At 39.3% G+C, this 16,229-nt stretch overlaps 2 protein-coding genes across 2 annotated transcripts; both read right to left on the reverse strand.

The window, feature by feature from the left end:
• Window positions 1-5,989: 5,989 nt before the first annotated feature.
• Window positions 5,990-6,699, reverse strand: LOC111456695 (dirigent protein 24-like). The gene has a single exon (XM_023098666.1). The coding sequence runs from the start codon at window positions 6,697-6,699 to the stop codon at window positions 6,034-6,036; it is 666 nt and encodes a 221-aa protein (XP_022954434.1). The 3' UTR covers window positions 5,990-6,033.
• Window positions 6,700-8,333: 1,634 nt separating this feature from the next.
• LOC111457223 (caffeoylshikimate esterase-like) lies at window positions 8,334-10,979 on the reverse strand. Its single transcript, XM_023099414.1, has 8 exons — window positions 10,885-10,979; window positions 10,774-10,809; window positions 9,752-9,878; window positions 9,525-9,671; window positions 9,303-9,433; window positions 9,029-9,166; window positions 8,754-8,852; window positions 8,334-8,667 (listed from the first exon to the last, which is right to left on the reverse strand). The coding sequence occupies exons 1-8, from the start codon at window positions 10,885-10,887 to the stop codon at window positions 8,395-8,397; spliced, it is 954 nt and encodes a 317-aa protein (XP_022955182.1). The 5' UTR covers window positions 10,888-10,979; the 3' UTR covers window positions 8,334-8,394.
• Window positions 10,980-16,229: the final 5,250 nt, after the last annotated feature.

A 16,229-nucleotide genomic window follows, 5' to 3' on the forward strand; every position in this document is an offset into this window, starting at 1 on the left:
GACGACAGCTTTGGCTGATGGGTCTTTGTGTAAATGCTCCTTGATGATGTCGCGCATCGATCCATCGATCTTACTTGAGTGAATATGGGCTAACATGCACAGGGCCGCATGTTCGCCCTTCCGACTCAGCGCGTCGGCTGCTTGATTACTCTTTCCTGCTTTGTGTTCGAACTTGAAGTCGAATTCGGCCAACAACTCCTGCCACCAGGCTTGTTTTGCTGTTAATTTTGGTTGATCAAAGAAGTGGCAAGTGGCACTGTTATCCGTCTTCACTACGAACTGTGATCCTAAGAGATACTGTCTCCAGACTCGAAGGCAGTGGACTACAGCCAGCATTTCTTTCTCGGAGACAGTGTATCTTCGTTCGGCATCGTTGAGTTTTCGACTTTCGTAAGCGATGGAGTGACCTTCTTGAATAAGGACTCCACCTAGAGCAAAGTCGGAAGCATCGGTTTCTACTTCAAATGGCTTTGTGACATCTACCAACCCGAGGACAGGACCCCTCGTCATGGTTGTTTTCAGATTTTCAAAGGCCATTTGACAATCATTCGACCACGACCAAGGGTGGTCTTTCTTCAACAGCTCTGTCAATGGGGCGGCTCGTCGTGAAAACCCTTCGACGAACCGCCTATAATAGTTGGCTAGTCCTAAGAAGGACCGCAATTCAGATACGGAAGTGGGAACTTTCCATTCTTGGATAGCTTTTATCTTGTCGCTATCCATACTAATTTGTCCACATCTGACGACATGTCCAAGGAAATTGATGCATGTTTGTGCGAATGCACATTTCTCCTTCTTCACATACAGCTGGTTCTGCCGGAGCTTGTCAAACACTAGCTTCAAGTGCACTTTGTGTTCCTCGAGGGTTGTGCTGTAAACAACGATGTCGTCGAGGTACACTATGACGAATTGATCCAGGTATTCGTAGAAAACCTGGTTCATCAACGTGCAGAACGTAGCTGGGGCATTTGTCAAGCCAAAGGGCATTACTAGGAATTCAAAGGCCCCATATCTTGTTACACACGTCGTCTTGGGTTCGTCCCCTTCGGCAATACGTACTTGATAATATCCTGATCGTAAGTCCAACTTCGTGAAGTACTTGGCCCCGTGAAGTTGGTCAAACAAGTCGGATATTATTGGCAGAGGATATTTGTTGCGTACTGTCACCTTGTTTAAGGCTCTATAGTCTATGCACAGACGCAACGTCCCATCCTTCTTCTTCTGGAATAGTACGGGGGCTCCATAAGGTGCCTTTGCCGGGCGAATGAATCCCGCCTTCAGCAACTCGTCCAATTGTTTTCTCAATTCGGCTAGCTCGGGCGGAGCCATCCGGTATGCGTTCTTTGCTGGCGGTTTAACCCCGGGGAGGAGTTCGATTTCATGGTCAATGCCTCGACGAGGTGGTAGTGTTTGGGGTAGACTCTGGCATTATATCGGTATAGCTGTCTAGTACTTTCTTGATTTCCTCTGGGACAGTCTCTTCGGTGGTTGCTTCTTCTATCAGTGGTATGGCCATGAACGTAGGTTCCTCTCGTGCGAGTCCTCTTTTCAGCTGTATGGCCGAGATCATTCGAAGATTACCTGGTTGCTTGATGCTTGCAAGTATTACTGTGGGGTTGCGATCGGTGATCACCAAGCATTTTGCCAATGGCATTGGGATGACCTTGTGTTCTAAGAGGAACTCCGTCCCAAGTACCACGTCGAAGTCGTCCATGCGAACCACGACAAGGTCTAGCTCTCCAGTCCAATCCCCTATTTTGAAGGGGACTCCTTTGGAAACTCCCACAATAGGCAAGGCCTCGGAGTTGACAGCTTTCATCTTCCCCGGGTCCTTTCCTATGGTGAGTCCCAATCTTCGGGCTTCTTGATCGGCAATGAAGTTGTGGGTTGCTCCAGAGTCTATCAGAGTGCTCTTGCTCGGTCGAGAATTTATGGTTGCTTCTACGAACATGAGCCCTTTCTCTATTATCTCCTTCGGTTCGACTTTCCGTTGAAGGGCTGACAAGAATTTGAGTGCGCCCATTCGGAGGTTGTCGTGATCTTCTTTCTTGTCTAGCATAGTCTCGACACTTGCCTCATTGCTCTCTTGAATGGACACTTGGAGCGCGGTGAGAGAGGCCCGATGAGGACAGTAGGATACCTTGTGGGGGCCTTTACACAGCATGCATTGCAAAGGCGTCGTCGGGTGGTTCTTTTGATGGTAAGGCCCTCGAGATGTCCCCGCTTGGTTGTTCTGAGGAGGTCTATCCGTCCATCCGCTCGGTCTGTTGGGGCTTCCATTTCGATGACCTGGTAGCCTGTATGTTTTGCCCCCATGGTTTGGGGCCGGTGTCATTCTTCTTTAGGATCCTGCTTCGTTCCCACAGTCTACGAGTCTCTCGGCGCAGGCCATTACAGCAGCTAGGGTTTGGACCCTGTTCTCATGTATCTTTGTTTTGGCCCATGGCTGTAGCCCATTTATAAAGAAGAACACCTTGTCCTTCTCTGCTGTGCCCCTGATATCTAGCATCAGGGTTGAGAACTGTCTGACATAGTCCCGTATGTTTCCAGTGTGTTTCAGGGCTACTATTTTCTCCATGGCTATATGTCCTGCATTTTCGGGGAGAAATTGTTCCCTCAATTCTCTCTTGAGGTCCTCCCATGAGTCGATGGTGCACAATCCATCCTCGATGTCTTGCACCTTCGTACGCCACCACAGTTTGGCGTCGTCTATGAGATACATCGCAGCTACGGTCACCTTCTTGTCGTCGGTACAAGCCGTCGTGGCCTTGAAGTACTGTTCGACATCAAAGATGAAGTTTTCCAACTCTTTGGCGTCCCGATTCCCTTTGAAAGCTCTAGGGTCTGGGAACCTTAGTTTGTTGGATCCTGCATTAGTTTGCCCAGCCGTGACGCCCTCCACGGCTTTCATGGTCACTTCAATTCGAGTGCTCATGGCGGTCATCCTGTCTTGGAGGTCGTCGATTGTTGTTCTGAATTCATCAGCTAATCCATTGAACAAACTCATCATTGTATTTTGTAGTACGTCGAACTCTTCGCCACGTCCCTCTTTGTGCACGACAGAGCTATCCGGACTACCAGACGGTTTTGGGCTGCTCGTAGGAGCAACTCTTTCTTCGAGCGAGGTCACTCGAAACATCAGTTCTGCGATTGGCAACCCATCCAGGCAGTTGCCCATTGCATCGACTTCTACGACTTTCTCGCTCAGTTCGGTCACTCGCTTTTCTAGGAACCGGAGCGTGTCAGGGACTTCTTTGAGGAACAGCATTTCCTCCTCTATTAGCGTAAGCCGGTCGGCTTGTGCTTTGGGTGTCGACTTTGACGTCGACATGATCTCGGTCTTTATGACGTTACGGAGCTAACAAAGCTCTGATACCACTTGACACAATCGCGCTTTCGAAGGCAGCGGACTAGCGATTGTGCGGCACTCACTTTCCAACGACAAGTGAGCTTAAGCCAATTTGTTCTTGCGTCGCCTGCGGCCAAGCGACGTACGGTCGAGCCTCTAGCCTCGGTTTTAAAAGAAGGTTTTAGAAAACGAGGAGAGAGAGAGATTTAGAAAGAGAGATTTTGGAAAGAGACGTTATATAAGCAAGCAAGATAAAGATAACAACGGCTTAGCATATATAACCTTGGGTAGGGAGAAGTTGACAACTAGTCATATCCCCCTATAGTACATTCTGGGCCATTTTAGTTCTGGCAGGCCTAGACATGATATTTTTGAGGCGTCATACGCCCTAGAATTACAAAAGGAAAAACACTAGAATGAAAAGACATGACAAGGGTTTGGCTTGTCATGGGCATGCGGCCATGGGCAACAGGCCCTGGACGAGCATGACCGTGACACTAGGCCCCCAATGAGGTGGATTGTGAGAGAGAGAACAAAGTATTCCTTGTAAGAGTATGGAAACCTATCCCTAGTTGACACGTTTCATACCTAATAGGCCAAAACATACAACATTTACTTGTAGCGAGCTTGGACGGTTACAAAAATGCTCATTTTAGTTCTTATACTTTTAAAAAGCGATCAACTTGGTCCACGTTTACAAATTTAAGCACAATACATAAAAAAAAATTTAATTTTTTATTTTTGATATAGATGGATTTTTATGTTAAGAATATGGATACAATTTGTCGATGAAAAAAATCATCTCATTTTCATCGTCTTTAAAGATTTCACATTCAAACTTTTAAAGATGTGGCTACACTTCACGAAGAAAAAGAGAAGGTCGATCTCATTCTTTTCACGCTAATTATTGACCTAAATTTTAATTATAATAATTAAATTAATACTATATTAAATTTTGTAAATTTTGCAAAAAGCAACCGGTTAGAAAAGATTCGTGTTAATTTATAAAAATAATATTAATTTATTTAAGATTGATAAAAAAATTAATAGATAAGACACTAATTATTATCTTAAAACTGAATAATTGAGTTAGTTAGTTGACGAATGTGTCTCACGTGGTGTATTGGGATTGGCTACAGTAAATGTAGACCTCACCCTCGTTTGAAGATTCTTTGTTGGGTTGATTTTGACACGTGGCGAAAAGTGATTAGCCAAGTGTCAAGGACTTGTAAATGATTGCAGTCCAGCTGGAAATTGACTTTCCACGTCAGATCCCACTCATTTAAAAATGATAAATTTAGGTATTAACAGCAAAAATTGCAAATTATAATTAAGTTATGATTTTATTAATTTTTAAAACGTGGATTAATAATTTGTGATTTCTTTTTTAAAGCAATAAAAATTATATATTTGTTTTTTTTTGTGTTTTATTTTGTGGAATGGATGCATGCTTTCTCTTGCCTTTTCTTTTTCTTTTTCTTTTTCTCTTTCTTTTTTTTGCTTTTTTACTTTTTTTTTGTTGCTTAGTACACGTCAGCATCCACTTCTGACTTTCGTGGCATTTTCCGGCTCCACCGCGTGTGATAAATATTGTCCTTTTTAAAAACTATTTTAATAAATCTTTAAAATTCTATCTAAATTCTAAAATGTATAAAATTAGAAATAATATTTTGGAGTTTAAAATTAAATAAAACCATAGATTAAAAATAGGTGAAGCGTTCAATGTTCGACCGACACTACCTTATTGTTATCTCGTCTCTCGATCTTTAACAATTTGCTCCATGTTTAAAACAATTACCGTCTCCATTATTATCTCCTTTACATTTATTGTTATCTCGTCTCTCGTTCTTTGCAACGAAATCATGTGATTCAACGATGCATTTCTTGCCTCTTTCCTAAGACTATCACTTTTCAACTAGATCAATTTTAAGCAACATAAAATTAGGGTTTTGCTCGGTATAGGACCTGACCAAATATCTCACGACACAAGCTGGCAACAACCGTGCAACACCGGTATGAAATTACCATCTCGTTAAGGACAAATTTTGTTGTTCATATATCAAGGGTTGGTAAAGTTTTGCGTGTTCCACAAACTCTTAATGTTTTCAATAGGAAATTTGTATTTTGCTCGAAAAAAAGTTGTCTTACAAAACAATAGTTGCGTCTTAACCTATAGAATATGATTTGAGCCACTTTGAACGACAATTTTATAATCTTTTTATATGAGCATTGACCTCGAGATTTCTTTTCCTTCTTCCCAATAAGTTTAGTAAAAAGATGAACCAAGAAGCGGAAAGCTTCATTAGGCCATAGGTCCACCATGCCCACACCCACATGTGCTCGACCCATCTAGACTGAACCTGATTCAACTTGACCCAACTATATTCGACACACGCCTTTAGGTTTTTTGGCCCAATAACCTTTGTATTTTGGCTTAACATAGGCAAACTTAATTGGCCCTATATATCCTCATATATATTTCTAATGTATTCATACAAATTCAAATTTTAAAAATGAAAATCACATTAAATAAATAAAAACTTTAGAAAATTTATTATAATATAATTTATGGCAAACTATATGTTATGTATAGTAACATAATAATAATAATAATAATACAAAATTAAAACATGTTGACAATTGTTTAAGATTAGTTGACTTTCGATCTAATGTTGTGGACTTAGTTAATTAGAGAGATAAACGCTGACGTGGACAATTGTATCTACTCCGTCGGTCAAATGTTGACTCTCCCGACGGCGGAGGTTCTCAATCACCGCAAACCCACCAGCCTTCTCATACTTTCCGGTCCCACCAACCACCGCAATCGGCGACTCCGGCGACCCTCTCCGGTGGACCCCAAAGAAGCTTATTGTGTCCTCATCGTCGTTGTTGTCGCCGTCGTTATGTCTACGTACGATCACAGTGAATGCAACGGTATGGCTAGAACCATCCAAGCTGCTAACAAAGTAGAAGCCTTGAGCTCTACCAACAATGGCCGATCCCAGCTCTTCGCCGTCAGTCACCTCGTCGTCAATGGCCGTGAGCGACCCGAACACGACAAACTCCGGCTTCTTGTCGGTGGTTATCAGCGGGACACCGCCGGGGATAGGGAAAATGTTGTTCTTGGGCTTGGAGAATGGGAGGCCGGAGGAGGGCTCCGCCGCCTTGGACTTGGGTGTTGCTCCGGTGACCGTTCTTGCTGATGGGTGGGATCCACCCATAATATCATGCATGAAGAAAGACAGTGTAGGAGTTGGAGGTTGTGGGGCCGACAGGTGGAGGATTGTTGCTGAGTCAGCAGAGGATAGAGCTGTGAGAAAGAGGAAGAGAGAGAGTGGAAGTTTGGCCATTAATTTAGGGTTTAGGGAAAAGGATATGAGAGAGAATGGTTATATATATGAAGTTTGTGATGTAAATGAAGTGGATAAGATGGAGTTGGTTGTTTTTTTAATGCTTTTTTTTCTTCCATAATGTGATTTAGTTGAATTACCTAACCCCTTTCAACAAAACTATTAATGGGTATACCGTCAAAAAGTTATTAGAAAAACGTCATGTGAACCTCTTCTTAGGATACCTGTTTTCAAATCATGAGACTGATAACGATACGTAATGGGCCAAAATGAATATTATATGCTAGAGGTAGGTTTGGACTGTTACAAATGGTATAGAGAGTCAAATATCAAGTAGTGTGCTAGTGAGGACGCTGGACCCCTAAGGAGGTGGATTGTGAGATCCTACGTTGGTTGGAGAGAAGAATGAAGCAGACACGTTTTAAAAGTGTGAGGCTAGTAGTGAGGCGTAATGAGCCAAAATGGACAATATTTATTAGCGGTGGGGTTAAGCTGTTACACGAGTCAGACATCGTGCGATGTGTCAGCGAGGATGTTGGGCCCCCAAAAGGGTGGATTGTGAGATCCCACATTGGTTGTGGAGAAGGGAATGAAGTAGACGAGTTTTAAAATCGTGAGGCTGACGACGATGTGTAACGAGCCAAAGTGGACAATATCTGTTAGCGGTAGGCGTGAGCTGTTACACGTTCAATTTCACTTTTGTCTTAATTAATATTGAAAACCATATACCTCAACGTTCAATTTCACTTTTTCAGTGGATAATATAGTTGTTTTCCAGCTCACTCAAGAATAAGATCGAGAGGAGAGAAGTCAATCAAAATTTAAAATTTTAATTAAATTTAATGTTGTTTAAAATTTTTTAAAAAATCAATAGAATATTTTTAAATTTAATAATTCATGCAATGTCTAAGTCAAAGTCACGTCATTTTAGGTAACAGAAGTGTTGACTTTTCAACGTAAGTCCATTAAAAAAAAATATTAAATTGGAAAACAAAAGATAACCTACTAAATTATTATAGATGAGAAAAAGAAAAAATATTAAATATAAAATTAAATATTAATTAAAGTTGCATCAACTTGACCTTCGTTTTCATTGAATTATAACAAAACAGCCATTTTCGAGTTGCATATCGTCATCCTTAACAACTACTTGAAACGTTGAAGCTTAGATAACCCTATCTAATAGATGTTCTAAATTTTTTTAATAAAAATTAGATTAAATGCGTTTTTGAGACGAGTGGTTTAGGCAACTTTCTTTGAAATGGGTCTTTCAAGGACAATACCAAAGATAAGGGTGTGCCGGTATTGCGCTCCAGCTCATGTGTTGGAAGTTGGATTATGTAATCCTATCTCAAACCTATGTCATAAATGGTTTAACATAGACACTGGAGAGTCTGAACTAGGATGGATAGATGTTCGGGATGTTCTAATGAGATGACAATACATGGGTCAGTTTCCGACATATGTGTCTGAACAAGCCAAGATGGTCGATGTGCCCCGAGACATGGAGACGACGTTAAGATGTATGAATCATATTGTTGAGAGCCAATATGACAATGAGATGAGACGAGACGAGACGAGACGTTGTTGTATCGCACGCAAATGTTCGTCATTTTAGTTTTATAAGTAATATATAGAAACAAGAAGTTTGCCTCGATATGAAACCACATATACACAACATAAAACGTTTATAAATCATTTGGTTTGAAGATCATCACATTCAGTCTTGAGCTGTTGTTCTATCCTTGAATTTCCCAACGCACATCTTTCATCCAACCAACCAATTATGTCTGCAAACACAATATCAATGTTTTCAACTGTCTCTCCATACAGCAATCCATGCCACATCTCTGGATATTTCTTCAACCTCTTGTCCCAGCTCGACGCCTTCTCATGGAGTTGCTCGCTCACCGATATATCAGTCACTCGATCGGCCTCCCCATGGAGAATCATGAACGGAATCGAAACCTACTTATTCATAACATATCAATCGTTAAACCACCACTGAACCCAAAAGCTTAAATGATCAATTAAAACAATGAAAAATGGCGAACCTCTTCGAGTCGTTGCTCGAGATCTAAGCTGATTTTGAGAAGTTCATGGCCAGTGTTCAAGCGAGGCCGTCCTTTGTAACAGTAAGGATTGGTTCTTATCTGTTGATGGATTAACATGCTTGAGTTCTAATGAATATGTAACGGACCTAGACCCACCGCTCTCGGGTTTCCCCTCAAGGCTTTAAAACGTGTTTACTAGGGAGAGGTTTCCACGCCCTTATAAAGGGTGTTCTGTTCTCCTCCCTAACCGATGTGGGACATCACAGAAATAGTACCTGGTGTCGGATCTCAGGAGCTTTGAAGGCAACATCAATGATATCTTGGGTTGGGATTATCTTCCATGTGGGTATCAAATTGCAAAGCTTTGTCAATATACTGACAACTATTGGGCTTGGCTTTACATCCTCTGCGATCTGCCAAAAACAGGGGAATTTCAAAAACAGAGGAATTTTCAAAAACAGGGGAATTTCTTAGCTTTAGATTTAAGAATCATTCAAAGTTCTAAACATAAATTCAGCTAATTTTGAATGAGAAAAGGAATGTTCATACCTTACACATAGGTGCAACCAAGACAGCACCATCCCAATAATCTGGTTTCTTTCTGTGCAATAACAGAGCCACTGCACCTCCCATGGACTCCCCTAATAGATATCTCATTTTCCTCTTGTTCTCTTTCATTTCTGAGCATTCAAAAACATGTTTTTAATGAAACCCATATGATAATTTTGGATTAAAATCATAAATATGGAAGATTTTGGATGAAGAAGAGACCTGAAATGGCTGTGAAGTGATTGGAGCAATCATCCACTACATGATCAAAGCTTGTAATGTAGCCTTGTAAGCCGTCTGACTTTCCATGGCCTTCGTAATCGATCCCATGAACTGCAAAACCTGCCTTTGCCAGACGAACTGCGGTGCCTATGATTCAAATTGAAGTTTATAATTTAGTCTCAGTTTTTGTGTGTTTTGTGGAAGGAGATAAGTTTATGAGTTGTTACTGTTCATGGTGATGCTGCATTCCATTGCGTAGCCATGACAGATGAAGATCAAACCCTTTGGTTCCTGATTCTTTGGAATCCATTTGCACGTGAAAAGCTTCAACCCTCGTGTGTTCAATATATATTCCTGCAAACCCAAGCCAAAAATTTAACTCGAAAACTACCCAACCCAAATACACAGCTAGCAGATATTGTCTGTTTTGACCCATTAGGTATTTCAAGTTCACCGTTAGTAGATATTGTTCGCTTTGACTCATTAGGTATCACAGTCAGTTTCACGATTTTAAAATACGTCTGTTAGAGAGAGGTTTCCACACCCTTATAAGGAATGTTTTGTTTCCCTCTCCATCCGACACTACCAACTCCACGGATTGTCAGCTTTGGCCCGTTACGTATAATTGTTAGCTTCATGATTTTAAAATGCATCTATTAGGGAGATGTTTCCACATCTTATTAAGGAATGCTTTGTTCCCCTCACCGTTATAACTTGTCTGGTAGGGAGAGCTCTCTACACCGTTATAACGAATGTTTCGTTCCCTTTTCCAACAGACCCGTTAGCCTCACAGATTATCCGCTTTGGCCCGTTACTTATAGCCGTCAACCTCACGATTTCAAAACGTGTATGTTAGAGAGAGATTTTCACACCCTTATAAGAAATGTTTCGTTCCCCTTTTTAACCGGCGCCATCAGCCTCACAGTTTTAAAACGCGTTGGATAGAAAAAAATTTTCACACCCTTGTAAGAAATGTTTCATTCCCCTCTCCAATTAACATCATCCGCCTTTAGAATGCGTCTACTAATAACAGGTTTCCACACCCTTATAAAAAGATGTTTCATTTCTCTGTCCAACCAATATTCTCAGCCTCACGGTTTAAAACGTTTCTACTTGGGAGAAATCTTTACACCTTTATAAATAATGTTTCGTTCCACTTTCTAACTAACGTGAGATCTCACAGAACCCGTAAAACAATAAACATCCTATAATCTTAACACGAAAAACAACAACAAACTTAAGGGCTAACCTCTTCATAAGCAATACCATCAAGTGTTTGAGCAGCCTACAAGACATTCAAGAACATGTAAGAGAAAGAGAGATAAAGACACAGCACAAAAAAAGAGAGAGAGGGGACAACCATGGAGAAGAATCTGTCAGAAGAGGAAGAAGATGATTGAAATCTTTTGAGCTGAAAAGCGCAGAAGATTAGATACTTTTAAAGGCAGCCATTGAAGAACAAGAAGAAGTGTTGAATGTGAAAGCATTAAATGCTTCAAACATTCAAAAAGAGCAGGCGAGTTCGTCCACATGTCAAGTTGTCCGTGACAACTTTTCCTTGTCAGCTTCAAATGGGTTTGGATTCATTAGCCTTAACATAACCAAAGTGACAAATATCTCACCATGAAAGATTGCTCTGTTTACGTATATATTAAGGGACAACATCTCCAAAATGAGTATCAATACAGAGTTCGAAAGGACAGTTAGGAATAGGATATTTGGTAATGAATTTGAGATTATCCAAAGAAAATGACGATATTTGTGGGCGATGCTGACTTTGTAGCTACCCGCCAGCATTGACTATCACTGATTAATTAGGCATTTATTGTGGCTAGAAAGTAAGGATGATCCAACCGTGTATGAATTATTATCTCCGTGTTGATATGGTTCGTATTTTGATTGAGCCTTCCCAGAAAAGGTGATGAATAGGCACGTTTAAGTTTCTTATGAACACTCCACCGACATCTTTCTTCTTCTTCTATCTAAATTCGAATGTGGATTAAAAATATGTGAGATCTCACATCGGTCGGAGAGAAGAACGAAACATTTTTTATTAGGGTGTGGAATCTTCTCCCGGTAAATTCGTTTTAAAGCCGTGAGACTGACACCCATATATAATGGGCAAAAATAGACAATATGTATTATTGATGAGTTAGGGTTGTTAATGGTATCAAAGCCAGACACTAGACGATGTGTCAACGAGGATGCTGGTGTTGTAAATTGTCATACAGATAAATTGTCCTAATTTTCATTTATTTTGGTTATTAAATCTCATTTACCCATTTAATTTATAACCATTTTGATTAATATTCTTATACCATTTAATTCATAACTATTTTGATTAATATTCTTATTTATTTGGTTGAGAATTAGTATTGTTATGTGTTGATCACGGTATAAAAATTTGGTAGAATTCTTTGGGAGAAGAGAACTTTGTATAACTATGAAGGGATGCTTAATTGTTTCTACTTCTTCGACCCATGCTAACATATATATAAAGGTAATTTGAGACATTCCCTAATACAATTCAATATCCACAAGTCATGCACCTCATTAATTATGAACTAATGAACCTATATGTATTTATTCATACATGTCCTTATACATGTATCTATACATGTATTTACAAGCGACCCTTCAACACATGTATCTACAAGTGACCCTTCAACACTATACCTATATAAAAACTTGTCTAGCATTGTTTTGAGGTGTGGAGTCAAGTGGAGTCATGTGGGGTCATGTGAAGTGATTGTTATTTTGTATTTGCGAAGAGTCAATTGAGAGGAACTTTTGTTGAGAGACTTTGTACTGTGAAAGGTACACTTGTAAACACTTTGGTTACAGTGACTGGCTACCACCCGTAGATCTAAGAGAATTTCTTCTCTCCGAACCACGTAAATCTGTGTCTTTTTGTTTAATTTCTGCTTGTGGGCGTGTGAGTGTTATCAATCTTGCTTCCGCTTCCGCTACAACAATTAAGTATCATAACATTTTTTGTTGTGGCATTCTGCTACAACAATTGGATATCAGACCATTTTAATGGTTGTGGCATTTCGACACAACAAGTGGTATCAGAGCATTTTGGTTGTGACATCTAGATACAATAAGTGGTATCAAAGTATTAAAGGTTGTGGCATTACGACGCATAACAGGTGCTATCAGAGCATTGAAAGTTGTGGCATTTACGATACAACAGGTGATATAAGAGCTTTGGGTACAACAATTGGTATCATAGCATGGGTATCAGCTTCCGCTACAACAATTGGGTATCAACTTTTTTGTTGTGGCATTACGGTACAACAGTTGGGCCTCTAAGGGGGTGAATTGTGAAATCCCACATCAGTTGAAGAGGGAAACAAAACATTCCTTATAAGGGTGTGGATTATGATATCTCATATCAGTTGGAGAGGAGAACATAACATTCATAAGGTGGGTGGATTGTGAGATCTCACATCCGTTGGAGAAGGGAACTTAACATTTCTTATAAATGTGTGGAAACCTCTATCAAGTAGATGTGTTTTAAAACCATGAGGCTGACACCCAAGGTTGACGGTTGATGGCGATACGTAACATCCTTATAATGGTGTGAAAAACTCTCTTTAATAGACGCGTTTTAAAATCGTAAAATTGACAGGAGATACATATTTTAGATATTTTGGAATCCAATCCATTTTAAGGATTTTTATTCAATAATTGCTTGGAGCTGCTAGTATCATGGCTCATGAGCGTCATCATTGAGGAGGCTCTTAGCATGATTGAGATCAACACCAATACTTCGTACCAAATGATGATTTCCTTAGAAGATCAACTCTCACTATGATAGAAACTATGAGACGCATATTGTGGCAGAAAATGAGGGAGATAGATATCCTTAACTTAGCCAAAGAATTGGACCTAGAGGCCGTGGACGACACTACAGCGCTAGAGAAAGATATGAGCAACAAGGAAGAGGCATGCTACCGCTAATAGACATTGTTCGCTTTAGCTTGTTACGTATAACCATCAGTCTCACAGTTTCAAAACGTGTGTATTAGGGAGAGGTTTTCACATCCATATAAGGAACGTTTCGTTCACATTTCCAACTTATGTGAGATCTCACAATCTACCATCTTGAGGGCCAGCGTCTTCGTTGCACACTGCTCAGTGTCTGGTTCTGATACCATTTTTAACAGCCCAAGCCTACCACTACAAGATATTATCCACTTTGACCCGTTACGTATTGCCGTCAACCTCACGGTTTTAAAACGTGTCTGCTAAGGAGAGGTTCCCACACTCTTTTAATAAAAGTGTCGTTTCCCTCTCCAACTGATGTGGGATCTCATAACAACAAAACAGTCCACACAATCCTCTAACGCTAGAATAGATTCGTTTGGTTGCTCTACCAAGGGAAAGATGTACCTCAAGCAGTAGCTGCTTTAACACTAAATGGACAGCTTTGAAAGTGCTTTGGTTGCAAATATTTTCCTTATCTAAGAAACTCCTGTGTTGTGTTCTTACGTTATAGTCTCATCTCTCTTTTCAATATAACTCATCCTATTTTATTTGTCCTTTAGTTCTGCAATCGATCGAAGGAACCAAGTTGCCTTTAACCTTGTTTAACGAATCATACCCAGGATTCAGATAAGGTTTTAGAATCCAAATTTGGCATCTGATAGCTCCAGTATTCTTTTACGATATGGTCACATTACTTACTCTTCTCTATAAAGAACAAAAATTTCCTCCACAGACCAACACAAGTATTTTTAGTATGGTATGTCCTCACTCACATGCATCTTAGGAGGTCATCTAACGTAAAATTGCTCCAAGTAAAACACGTCTCACTATGAAGTTTCTATGACTGAGCCAACGGAAAAAAAAGGTGCACCTTGTTAGTATATAGAGTGACTTTCAATTTTTTAAGTTATTCTTAAACTATCCTATCTTCAGGATTGTTCTCATTCAGCTATAGTCTCGGTTCATTCATGTACCTGGAATCGAAAAAACAAAAGAAAAAAGAGGTGGAAAGTGTATGAGAGACGTAGGTGAAAGCATTACAACTTGAACCTTGAAGAAGCAGTTTGTTTTGGATTTGAATTGAATGAACAGAGTCTTAGCCCATTGGAGAATGAAAGTGCTTTTAGAACCAATTTTAGCCCTACCCATTGCCTAACTCTTGAATATATCCTTCATTCCATGTACTTACCTATATTATTTGCTATGTCTTCTAAGCTCTTCTTTTCTAAGTTTGCAAGAAATGACATGGTTTTATATGGACAAACAACCAAGTAATTAACCGTGTTAAGAAACCTAAATGACTCAAAAAATCGATCAATCCAACTCAATCTATATATGGGCTAAAGTTTGTTTCAGTTTTTTTTAACATAAACAAATAAAAAATTTATCCGTTCGAGCTAGTTAGGACCAAGAAAAAAAATGGATATATGAGTAATTAGGTCGAGTAAAAAAAACTCCACAAAATTTACGGATGAATGAAAACATTGAACCCTATCCATTAGACCAAAATAAAGCTAGCTAAGCTCAAGCCATAGCGATAAAATATAGAACTTTTAGAACTATAATGACTCAAGATGAAGCTTAGCAAACTATGGACACGAAATCGAAACTTTCAAAATGGTAAAAACCTAAATTGATAAACAAAACAATTTTACTTCAATTAAAAATCCAATTGGTAGGTTCCCTTTATTCATTTAGTGTTTATCAAATCAAGACCTCAATTCTTGACATTACATTTTTTACAAGGGTGAGATGATCAGTTAAAGAGGAAAACGAAACATTTTTTATAAGAGTGTGAAAACCTCTCCTTAGTAAACATATTTTAAAATTTTGAGATTGACGATGTTACTAATGAGTTAAAACATACCATATCTATTAACAGTGGGCTTAGATTGTCATAAGGATAAGGATGATATTAATTTTGATTTCCTCCCAACTCTGATGCAAAAAGGGCAATATAATAGGCCATGTAGATGCAAAAAGTAAAAGAAAAAAGGAGCATTGAGTTGAAACGTGGCATACAACACATAAAACCATCGACATAATTAACCCAACGTTAAAAGTTATTGTCTTGTTTCTTTGCCTCAAATTTCAAACATTATAAAACTAAAAGGTCAATCAAAAAGCTAAATGCTTTGCTTTTCCAATTGCCTTTCCGTTGACCCTTAAATAACACATCCCAGTATGGCAACATTTAACCCTACCTCAAACTAGGGTATTTAAAAAAATTCAATGACCCGAAAAAGAGTCGAATGGGTTCAAGTAAATAAAAACTTTATGAATTCGGTTGGTGCATAATTCTCCAAAATTAGATTGAATTGAACTGATGTACCAGAAGAGTAATTTTTTAAAATATATTGATATTGAGTTATAGATCTTAAACACGTGTTTCAAAATAAATAAATAGATCTTTTACGAACTAATATTTACTTTTATTAAAAATAAAAAATTTAATAAATGACCCGGATAATTTGAACCAACCCAACCCAACCCAAAAAATTTATGGTTGGATTTGAGTTGGGTTTATTAATACGGGTTGTTTGGGTTGATCGAACAATTGGGTTTGGTCGAAAAACTGTCCCAACCCGACCCAATTCAACATACGACACAACTACCTCTACTAATTAGTTATTAACCGTCCTTCGCCTCATAATTATGTTGTTTAATACATACAAGATCGTGTTAGCACGAAGAGAAGAAGAATTGGGATAT

This window comes from Cucurbita moschata, unplaced genomic scaffold, assembly GCF_002738365.1.
Source record: "Cucurbita moschata cultivar Rifu unplaced genomic scaffold, Cmos_1.0 Cmo_Scf00019, whole genome shotgun sequence".
Taxonomy (NCBI): domain Eukaryota; kingdom Viridiplantae; phylum Streptophyta; class Magnoliopsida; order Cucurbitales; family Cucurbitaceae; genus Cucurbita; species Cucurbita moschata.

Coding starts and splice junctions, on each gene's coding strand:
- LOC111456695 (XM_023098666.1), bottom strand. CDS start 6,699: ATGGCCAAACTTCCACTCTCTCTCTTCCTCTTTCTCACAGCTCTATCC.
- LOC111457223 (XM_023099414.1), bottom strand. Junction 9,879..10,773: donor ATGGTATTGCTTATGAAGAG/GTTAGCCCTTAA, acceptor TTGGGTTTGCAG/GAATATATATTGAACACACG. Junction 8,668..8,753: donor TCGAGCAACGACTCGAAGAG/GTTCGCCATTTT, acceptor ATGAATAAGTAG/GTTTCGATTCCGTTCATGAT.